The sequence below is a fragment of the Salvelinus fontinalis genome, chromosome 5 (genome assembly GCF_029448725.1).
Source record: "Salvelinus fontinalis isolate EN_2023a chromosome 5, ASM2944872v1, whole genome shotgun sequence".
NCBI lineage: Eukaryota > Metazoa > Chordata > Actinopteri > Salmoniformes > Salmonidae > Salvelinus > Salvelinus fontinalis.
In genome coordinates this window covers 62,977,106-62,989,605 of record NC_074669.1, presented here as the reverse complement: position 1 = coordinate 62,989,605, position 12,500 = coordinate 62,977,106, and the positions used below count along the sequence as shown (strand labels likewise).

General features: G+C 44.2%; 1 protein-coding gene across 1 annotated transcript in view; it reads left to right on the top strand.

Annotated features, from left to right (window-relative positions):
- Nucleotides 1-12,500, top strand: part of LOC129856170 (CUB and sushi domain-containing protein 3-like) — a 94,654-nt gene that overhangs the window by 35,677 nt on the left and 46,477 nt on the right. The window contains exons 7-8 of the mRNA XM_055924271.1: nucleotides 4,849-4,967; nucleotides 11,651-11,720. Coding sequence (XP_055780246.1) covers nucleotides 4,849-4,967; nucleotides 11,651-11,720 — 189 coding nt within the window. The remainder of the gene's footprint in view (nucleotides 1-4,848; nucleotides 4,968-11,650; nucleotides 11,721-12,500) is intronic.

The window sequence follows — 12,500 nt, the reverse complement described above, 5'->3', positions numbered from 1 at the left end:
TTCCATTGTTGAGTCATATCTATCCAGGAAACATTCCCATGACATCATCACGTGTTCCATTGTTGAGTCATTTCTATTCAGGAAACATTCCCATGACATCATTACATGTTCCATTGTTGAGTCATTTCTATTCAGGGAACATTCCCATGACATCATCACGTGTTCCATTGTTGAGTCATATCTATCCAGGAAACATTCCCATGACATCATCACGTGTTCCATTGTTGAGTCATTTCTATTCAGGGAACATTCCCATGACATCATCACGTGTTCCATTGTTGAGTCATTTCTATTCAGGGAACATTCCCATGACATCATCACATGTTCCATTGTTGAGTCATTTCTATTCAGGGAACATTCCCATGACATCATCACATGTTCCATTGTTGAGTCATTTCTATTCAGGGAACATTCCCATGTCATCATCACGTGTTCCATTGTTGAGTCATATTACGTTTTCTAAGAATAAGGCCAGCAGCAGACCACCCTGATAGTCTCTCACCACTCTGTTTACCACTCTGTTAACCACTCATAGTCTTTCACCACTCTGTTTACCACTCTGTTCACCCCTCATAGTCCCTCACCACTCTGTTTACCACTCTGTTTACCACTCATAGTCTCTCACCACTCTGTTTACCACTCTGTTTACCCCTCATAGTCTCTCACCACTCTGTTTACCACTCTGTTACAACTCATAGTCTCTCACCACTCTGTTTACCCCTCATAGTCTCTCACCACTCTGTTTACCACTCTGTTTACCCCTCATAGTCTCTCACCTCTCTGTTACAACTCATAGTCTCTCACCACTCTGTTTACCACTCATAGTCTCTCACCACTCTGTTTACCACTCATAGTCTCTCACCACTCTGTTTACCACTCATAGTCTCTCACCACTCTGTTTACCCCTCATAGTCTCTCACCTCTCTGTTACAACTCATAGTCTCTCACCACTCTGTTTACCACTCATAGTCTCTCACCACTCTGTTTACCACTCATAGTCTCTCACCACTCTGTTCACCACTCATAGTCTCTCACCTCTCTGTTACAACTCATAGTCTCTCACCTCTCTGTTACAACTCATAGTCTCTCACCACTCTGTTTACCACTCATAGTCTCTCACCACTCTGTTTACCCCTCATAGTCTCTCACCACTCTGTTTACCACTCTGTTTACCCCTCATAGTCTCTCACCACTCTGTTTACCACTCATAGTCTCTCACCACTCTGTTTACCACTCATAGTCTCTCACCACTCTGTTTACCACTCATAGTCTCTCACCACTCTGTTTACCCCTCATAGTCTCTCACCACTCTGTTTACCACTCTGTTTACCACTCATAGTCTCTCACCACTCTGTTTACCCCTCATAGTCTCTCACCACTCTGTTTACCACTCTGTTTACCCCTCATAGTCTCTCACCACTCTGTTTACCACTCTGTTTACCCCTCATAGTCTCTCACCTCTCTGTTTACCACTCTGTTCACCCCTCATAGTCTCTCACCACTCTGTTTACCACTCTGTTTACCCCTCATAGTCTCTCACCACTCTGTTCACCCCTCATAGTCTCTCACCACTCTGTTTACCACTCTGTTTACCCCTCATAGTCTCTCACCACTCTGTTTACCCCTCATAGTCTCTCACCACTCTGTTTACCACTCATAGTCTCTCACCTCTCTGTTTACCACTCATCGTCTCTCACCACTCTGTTTACCCCTCATAGTCTCTCACCTCTCTGTTTACCACTCATCGTCTCTCACCACTCTGTTTACCCCTCATAGTCTCTCACCACTCTGTTCACCACTCATAGTCTCTCACCACTCTGTTTACCACTCATAGTCTCTCACCTCTCTGTTACAACTCATAGTCTCTCACCACTCTGTTTACCACTCATCGTCTCTCACCACTCTGTTTACCACTCATAGTCTCTCACCACTCTGTTTACCACTCATAGTCTCTCACCTCTCTGTTACAACTCATAGTCTCTCACCACTCTGTTACCACTCATAGTCTCTCACCACTCTGTTACCACTCATAGTCTCTCACCACTCTGTTAACCACTCATTGTCTCTCCCCACTCTGTTAACCACTCATAGTCTCTCACTACTCTGTTTACCACTCTGTTTACCACTCATAGTCTCTCACCACTCTGTTTACCACTCATAGTCTCTCACCACTCTGTTACCACTCATAGTCTCTCACCACTCTGTTCACCACTCATAGTCTCTCACCACTCTGTTTACCACTCATAGTCTCTCACCACTCTGTTACCACTCATAGTCTCTCACCACTCTGTTAACCACTCATAGTCTCTCACCACTCTGTTAACCACTCATAGTCTCTCACTACTCTGTTTACCACTCTGTTTACCACTCATAGTCTCTCACCACTATGTTTACCACTCTGTTTACCACTCATAGTCTCTCACCACTCTGTTTACCACTCATAGTCTCTCACCACTCTGTTTACCACTCATAGTCTCTCACCTCTCTGTTACAACTCATAGTCTCTCACCACTCTGTTACCACTCATAGTCTCTCACCACTCTGTTACCACTCATAGTCTCTCACCACTCTGTTAACCACTCATAGTCTCTCACCACTCTGTTAACCACTCATAGTCTCTCACTACTCTGTTTACCACTCTGTTTACCACTCATAGTCTCTCACCACTCTGTTTACCACTCATAGTCTCTCACCACTCTGTTACCACTCATAGTCTCTCACCACTCTGTTCACCACTCATAGTCTCTCACCACTCTGTTTACCACTCATAGTCTCTCACCACTCTGTTACCACTCATAGTCTCTCACCACTCTGTTAACCACTCATAGTCTCTCACCACTCTGTTAACCACTCATAGTCTCTCACTACTCTGTTTACCACTCTGTTTACCACTCATAGTCTCTCACCACTATGTTTACCACTCTGTTTACCACTCATAGTCTCTCACCACTCTGTTACCACTCATAGTCTCTCACCACTCTGTTTACCACTCATAGTCTCTCACCACTCTGTTTACCACTCATAGTCTCTCACCACTCTGTTAACCACTCATAGTCTCTCACTACTCTGTTTACCACTCTGTTTACCACTCATAGTCTCTCACCTCTCTGTTACAACTCATAGTCTCTCACCTCTCTGTTACCACTCATAGTCTCTCACCACTCTGTTTACCACTCATAGTCTCTCACTACTCTGTTTACCCCTCATAGTCTCTCACCACTCTGTTACCACTCATAGTCTCTCACCTCTCTGTTACCACTCATAGTCTCTCACCTCTCTGTTACCACTCATAGTCTCTCACCTCTCTGTTACCACTCATAGTCTCTCACCACTCTGTTACCACTCATAGTCCCTCACCACTCTGTTTACCCCTCATAGTCTCTCACCACTCTGTTTACCACTCATAGTCTCTCACCACTCTGTTTACCACTCTGTTTACCCCTCATAGTCTCTCACCACTCTGTTTACCACTCATAGTCTCTCACCTCTCTGTTACCACTCATAGTCTCTCACCTCTCTGTTACCACTCATAGTCTCTCGCCACTCTGTTACCCCTCATAGTCTCTCACCACTCTGTTTACCACTCATAGTCTCTCACCACTCATAGTCTCTCACCACTCTGTTCACCACTCATAGTCTCTCACCTCTCTGTTACCACTCATAGTCTCTCACCTCTCTGTTACCCCTCATAGTCTCTCACCACTCTGTTTACCACTCTGTTTACCCCTCATAGTCTCTCACCACTCTGTTTACCACTCATAGTCTCTCACCTCTCTGTTACCACTCATAGTCTCTCACCACTCTGTTTACCACTCTGTTTACCACTCATAGTCTCTCACCACTCTGTTTACCACTCTGTTTACCCCTCATAGTCTCTCACCACTCTGTTTACCACTCATAGTCTCTCACCACTCTGTTTACCCCTCATAGTCTCTCACCACTCTGTTTACCCCTCATAGTCTCTCACCACTCTGTTACCACTCATAGTCTCTCACCACTCTGTTTACCACTCTGTTTACCCCTCATAGTCTCTCACCACTCTGTTTACCACTCTGTTTACCACTCATAGTCCCTCACCACTCTGTTTACCCCTCATAGTCTCTCACCACTCTGTTTACCCCTCATAGTCTCTCACCACTCTGTTTACCCCTCATAGTCCCTCACCACTCTGTTTACCCCTCATAGTCTCTCACCACTCTGTTTACCACTCTGTTTACCCCTCATAGTCTCTCACCACTCTGTTTACCACTCTGTTTACCCCTCATAGTCTCTCACCACTCTGTTTACCCCTCATAGTCTCTCACCACTCTGTTAACCACTCATAGTCTCTCACCACTCATAGTCCCTCACCACTCTGTTTACCACTCATAGTCTCTCACCACTCTGTTCACCACTCATAGTCTCTCACCACTCTGTTTACCCCTCATAGTCTCTCTCCACTCTGTTCACCACTCTGTTAACCACTCAAAGTCTCTCACCACTCTGTTCACCACTCTGTTTACCACTCATAGTCTCTCACCACTCTGTTAACCACTCATAGTCTCCCACCACTATGTTTACCACTCACAGACTCCATCTCCACTCCACTCACCCCTCTGCTCATCACTCTCTGACCACTCTCAGTATTCCAATAAGGAGTGTTATAACTACCTATCACCTCTCAGTATTCATATAAGGAGTATTATAACTACCTATCACCTCTCAGTATTCCTATAAGGTGTTAACAACCGGTTCCATACTGTATTCTACTGTTTCAAATAGTTTGTGTTTGTTTCTATGTTCCTGTAGTGATCTTGATGTGCAGACAAGTGATTGCTATTTCCTGTTGTGTTTTGACTCTGTCCTAAGCAATAGGTTTGGATTCATGTCCAGAACCTCAGCCCCCCCTGAACGGTGTCAATGTGGGCCAGCGCTTCACTGTGGGGGACATGGTTTCCTTTCAGTGTGACCAAGGCTACTCTCTGAAGGTGAGCACACACACACACACAGACACAGACACAGACAGACAGACAGACAGACACACCGACACACACACACACACACACACACACACACACACACACACACACACACACACACACACACACACACAGACACACAGACACACAGACACACAGACACACAGACAGACAGACAGACAGACAGACAGACAGACAGACAGACAGACAAACACTGCTCTGTTAACTTCAGGTAGGTTTTGGTTTTGCTCGGGTGGTGTAGGGTCGGCCAGTGGTGGATGGACGTAAGCATCTGCCCTTTGGTGCCGAAGGTTGCCGGTTTGAATCCAGCGATAGAAACTTGCCTAACTTATCTTAACTTAACTTGCCTAACTTAACTTAACTTATCTTGCCTAACTTATCTTAACTTAACTTTCCTAACTTAACTTAACTTAGCTTTAAACACTTTGAAATTCAACTTTGCGAACAACTTTGAAATTTGACATTTTTGAAAAACATAGATGAAAGTCTAATTCTGACGTGAGAGCTCGTTGGGACCCTATTCCCTACGCAGTGCACTATTTTGAGCAGGGCCCACATGGCTCTAGTTCACTATAGAGGGAATAGGGTTCCATTTGGAACATGGCCAATGTCTGATGTAGAGCTGCCAGTTTAGATATGCAGACCCAGGGAATACCCTGAAGGTTGAAGTGAAACACACACACACACACACACACACACACACACACACACACACACACACACACACACACACACACACACACACACACACACACACACACACACACACACACACACACACACACCAACAGACAAAAACACACACACTTGACCTAGGTTGTTCAGATCCTCAGGTTCTAACTAATGAAACTCACTCAGAGTAGATAACATTATTAATATTATGAAGTGTTACTGTATTTAACATAATTAACATCTACATACTGGATGTGTCCATCATCTACATACTGGTTGTGTCTAACATACTGGTGGTGTCCATCATCTACATACTGGTGGTGTCCAACATCTACATACTGGTGGTGTTCATCATCTACATACTGGTGGTGTCCATCATCTACATACTGGTGGTGTCCATCATCTACATACTGGTTGTGTCCATCATCTACATACTGGTGGTGTCTAACATCTACATACTGGTGGTGTCCATCATCTACATACTGGTGGTGTCTAACATCTACATACTGGTGGTGTCCATCATCTACATACTGGTGGTGTCCAACATACTGGTGGTGTCCATCATCTACATACTGGTGGTGTCTAACATCTACATACTGGTGGTGTCCATCATCTACATACTGGTGGTGTCTAACATACTGGTGGTGTCTAACATCTACATACTGGTGGTGTCCATCATCTACATACTGGTGGTGTCTATCATCTACATACTGGTGGTGTCTAACATACTGGTGGTGTCCATCATCTACATACTGGTGGTGTCTAACATCTACATACTGGTGGTGTCCAACATACTGGTGGTGTCTAACATCTACATACTGGTGGTGTCCATCATCTACATACTGGTGGTGTCCAACATCTACATACTGGTGGTGTCCATCATCTACATACTGGTGGTGTCTAACATCTACATACTGGTGGTGTCCATCATCTACATACTGGTGGTGTCCAACATCTACATACTGGTGGTGTCCATCATCTACATACTGGTGGTGTCTAACATCTACATACTGGTGGTATCCATCATCTACATACTGGTGGTGTCTAACATCTACATACTGGTGGTGTCTAACATCTACATACTGGTTGTGTCCAACATCTACATACTGGTGGTGTCCAACATACTGGTGGTGTCCATCATCTACATACTGGTGGTGTCCATCATCTACATACTGGTGGTGTCCATCATCTACATACTGGTGGTGTCTAACATCTACATACTGGTGGTGTCCAACATCTACATACTGGTGGTGTCCAACATACTGGTGGTGTCCAACATCTACATACTGGTGGTGTCTAACATCTACATACTGGTGGTGTCCATCATCTACATACTGGTGGTGTCCATCATCTACATACTGGTGGTGTCTAACATCTACATACTGGTGGTGTCCATCATCTACATACTGGTGGTGTCCATCATCTACATACTGGTGGTGTCCATCATCTACATACTGGTGGTGTCCAACATACTGGTGGTGTCCATCATCTACATACTGGTTGTGTCCATCATCTACATACTGGTGGTGTCCAACATACTGGTGGTGTCCATCATCTACATACTGGTGGTGTCCATCATCTACATACTGGTGGTGTCCAACATACTGGTGGTGTCCATCATCTACATACTGGTGGTGTCTAACATCTACATACTGGTGGTGTCCATCATCTACATACTGGTGGTGTCCATCATCTACATACTGGTGCTGTCTAACATCTACATACTGGTGGTGTCTAACATCTACATACTGGTGGTGTCCATCATCTACATACTGGTGGTGTCCATCATCTACATACTGGTTGTGTCTAAAATCTACATACTGGTGGTGTCCATCATCTACATACTGGTGGTGTCCATCATCTACATACTGGTGGTGTCTAACATCTACATACTGGTGGTGTCCATCATCTACATACTGGTGGTGTCTAAAATCTACATACTGGTGGTGTCCATCATCTACATACTGGTGGTGTCCATCATCTACATACTGGTGGTGTCCATCATCTACATACTGGTGGTGTCTAACATCTACATACTGGTGGTGTCCATCATCTACATACTGGTGGTGTCTAAAATCTACATACTGGTGGTGTCCATCATCTACATACTGGTGGTGTCCATCATCTACATACTGGTGGTGTCTAACATCTACATACTGGTGGTGTCCATCATCTACATACTGGTGGTGTCTAAAATCTACATACTGGCTGTGTCCATCATCTACATACTGGTGGTGTCTATCATCTACATACTGGTGGTGTCCATCATCTACATACTGGTGGTGTCCAACATCTACATACTGGTGGTGTCCATCATCTACATACTGGTTGTGTCCAACATCTACATACTGGTGGTGTCTAACATCTACATACTGGTGGTGTCTAACATCTACATACTGGTTGTGTCTAACATACTGGTGGTGTCCATCATCTACATACTGGTGGTGTCTAACATCTACATACTGGTGGTGTCCATCATCTACATACTGGTGGTGTCTAACATCTACATACTGGTGGTGTCCAACATCTACATACTGGTGGTGTCCATCATCTACATACTGGTGGTATCCATCATCTACATACTGGTGGTGTCTAACATCTACATACTGGTTGAGTCCAACAACTACATACTGGTTGTGTCCATCATCTACATACTGGTGGTGTCCATCATCTACATACTGGTGGTGTCCATCATCTACATACTGGTGGTGTCCATCATCTACATACTGGTGGTGTCTAACATCTACATACTGGTGGTGTCTAACATCTACATACTGGTGGTGTCTAACATCTACATACTGGTGGTGTCCATCATCTACATACTGGTGGTGTCCATCATCTACATACTGGTGGTGTCCAACATCTACATACTGGTGGTGTCCAACATCTACATACTGGTGGTGTCCAACATCTACATACTGGTGGTGTCTAACATACTGGTGGTGTCTAACATCTACATACTGGTGGTGTCCATCATCTACATACTGGTGGTGTCTATCATCTACATACTGGTTGTGTCTAACATCTACATACTGGTGGTGTCCATCATCTATATACTGGTGGTGTCCATCATCTACATACTGGTGGTGTCTAACATCTACATACTGGTGGTGTCTAACATCTACATACTGGTGGTGTCTAACATCTACATACTGGTGGTGTCTATCATCTACATACTGGTGGTGTCCAACATCTACATACTGGTGGTGTCCATCATCTACATACTGGTGGTGTCTAACATCTACATACTGGTGGTGTCCATCATCTACATACTGGTTGTGTCTAACATCTACATACTGGTTGTGTCTAACATCTACATACTGGTGGTGTCTATCATACTGGTGGTGTCCATCATCTACATACTGGTGGTGTCCAACATACTGGTGGTGTCCAACATCTACATACTGGTGGTGTCCAACATACTGGTGGTGTCCATCATCTACATACTGGTGGTGTCCAACATACTGGTGGTGTCCATCATCTACATACTGGTGGTGTCCAACATACTGGTGGTGTCCATCATCTACATACTGGTTGTGTCCATCATCTACATACTGGTGGTGTCCAACATCTACATACTGGTGGTGTCTATCATCTACATACTGGTGGTGTCCAACATCTACATACTGGTGGTGTCCATCATCTACATACTGGTTGTGTCCAACATCTACATACTGGTGGTGTCTATCATCTACATACTGGTGGTGTCCAACATCTACATACTGGTGGTGTCCATCATCTACATACTGGTGGTGTCTAACATCTACATACTGGTGGTGTCCAACATCTACATACTGGTGGTGTCTATCATCTACATACTGGTGGTGTCCAACATCTACATACTGGTGGTGTCCATCATCTACATACTGGTGGTGTCTAACATCTACATACTGGTTGTGTCCAACATACTGGTGGTGTCCATCATCTACATACTGGTGGTGTCCATCATCTACATACTGGTGGTGTCTAACATCTACATACTGGTGGTGTCCATCATCTACATACATGTTGTGTCCATCATCTACATACTGGTGGTGTCCATCATCTACATACTGGTGGTGTCCATCATCTACATACTGGTGGTGTCCATCATCTACATACTGGTGGTGTCTAACATCTACATACTGGTGGTGTCCATCATCTACATACTGGTGGTGTCTAACATCTACATACTGGTTGTGTCCATCATCTACATACTGGTGGTGTCCATCATCTACATACTGGTGGTGTCCATCATCTACATACTGGTGGTGTCCATCATCTACATACTGGTGGTGTCTAACATCTACATACTGGTTGTGTCCATCATCTACATACTGGTGGTGTCCATCATCTACATACTGGTGGTATCCATCATCTACATACTGGTGGTATCCATCATCTACATACTGGTGGTGTCCATCATCTACATACTGGTTGTGTCCATCATCTACATACTGGTGGTATCCATCATCTACATACTGGTGGTATCCATCATCTACATACTGGTGGTGTCCATCATCTACATACTGGTGGTGTCCAACATCTACATACTGGTGGTGTCTAACATCTACATACTGGTGGTGTCTAACATCTACATACTGGTTGTGTCCATCATCTACATACTGGTGGTATCCATCATCTACATACTGGTGGTGTCCATCATCTACATACTGGTTGTGTCCATCATCTACATACTGGTGGTGTCCAACATACTGGTGGTGTCCATCATCTACATACTGGTGGTGTCCAACATACTGGTGGTGTCCATCATCTACATACTGGTTGTGTCCATCATCTACATACTGGTGGTGTCCATCATCTACATACTGGTGGTGTCCAACATCTACATACTGGTGGTGTCCAACATCTACATACTGGTGGTGTCTAACATACTGGTGGTGTCCAACATCTACATACTGGTTGTGTCCAACATACTGGTGGTGTCCAACATACTGGTGGTGTCCATCATACTGGTTGTGTCCATCATCTACATACTGGTGGTGTCCAACATCTACATACTGGTGGTGTCCAACATCTACATACTGGTGGTGTCCAACATCTACATACTGGTGGTGAATAACATCTACATACTGGTTGTGTCCAACATACTGGTTGTGTCCATCATCTACATACTGGTGGTGTCCATCATCTACATACTGGTGGTGTCCAACATACTGGTGGTGTCCATCATCTACATACTGGTTGTGTCCAACATACTGGTGGTGTCCATCATCTACATACTGGTGGTGTCCAACATCTACATACTGGTGGTGTCCATCATCTACATACTGGTTGTGTCCATCATCTACATACTGGTTGTGTCCAACATCTACATACTGGTTGTGTCCATCATCTACATACTGGTTGTGTCCAACATGGCACCCTATTCCCTTCAGAGACAATGACCCTTTATTCTACAGTAGAGACCTTGAGGATAAAGATGAGGAAGGCTATTCCCCTAAAAAAACACGTGTCAAAATATTGTGAAGATACACTTTTTGACATGTTTCTCTCCCTGTTATTTTCATGGCCTTTGTTTAATATGAATCAACATTTTCAAAGGTTTCTGTTGTATCCTGTTATATTTGTTTGTTTCCTTCCCTGGACATTCCAAATGGCACACTATTCCCTATATAGAGCCATAGGGCCTGGTCTAAAGTAGTGCACTATAATAGGGAATAGGGTGCCATAGGGCCTGGTCTAAAGTAGTGCACTATATAGGGAATAGGGTGCCATAGGGCCTGGTCTAAAGTAGTGCACTATATAGGGAATAGGGTGCCATAGGGTTCTGGTCTAAAGTAGTGCACTATATAGGGAATAGGGTGCCATAGGGCCTGGTCTAAAGTAGTGCACTATATAGGGAATAGGGTGCCATAGGGCCTGGTCTAAAGTAGTGCACTATATAGGGAATAGGGTGCCATTTGAGATGCAGTTATTGTGATATAGCTACATCCTACAGTGCTGAATAGATGTGTTCGTTTGCAGGATAATGCATTAATTTATATTTTCTCTTGCAGGGTAATGAATACATAACATGTATGCCAGGGCCCGTCAGACGATGGAATTACCCCGTACCTCTGTGCTTAGGTAATGTATTCATTCTATACAGGTCGTCTTTATCATGGTCATGTTTAACTTCTAGGATTGGAGAACAGTCCTCTCTGATATACTGCTGATTGGTAGGATTGGAGAACAGTCCTCTCTGATATACTGCTGATTGGTAGGATACCTTCTAGGATTGGAGAACAGTCCTCTCTGATATACTGCTGATTGGTAGGATACCTTCTAGGATTGGAGAACAGTCCTCTCTGATATACTGCTGATTGGTAGGATACCTTCTAGGATTGGAGAACAGTCCTCTCTGATATACTGCTGATTGGTAGGATACCTTCTAGGATTGGAGAACAGTCCTCTCTGATATACTGCTGATTGGTAGGATACCTTCTAGGATTGGAGAACAGTCCTCTCTGATATACTGCTGATTGGTAGGATACCTTCTAGGATTGGAGAACAGTCCTCTCTGATATACTGCTGATTGGTAGGATACCTTCTAGGATTGGAGAACAGTCCTCTCTGATATACTGCTGATTGGTAGGATACCTTCTAGGATTGGAGAACAGTCCTCTCTGATATACTGCTGATTGGTAGGATACCTTCTAGGATTGGATAACAGTCCTCTCTGATATACTGCTGATTGGTAGTATACCTTCTAGGATTGGAGAGCCGTCCTCTCTGATATACTGCTGATTGGGAGGATACCTTCTAGGATTGGAGAACAGTCCTCTCTGATATACTGCTGATTGGTAGGATTGGAGAACAGTCCTCTCTGATATACTGCTGATTGGGAGGATGACTAAATGTTTATTG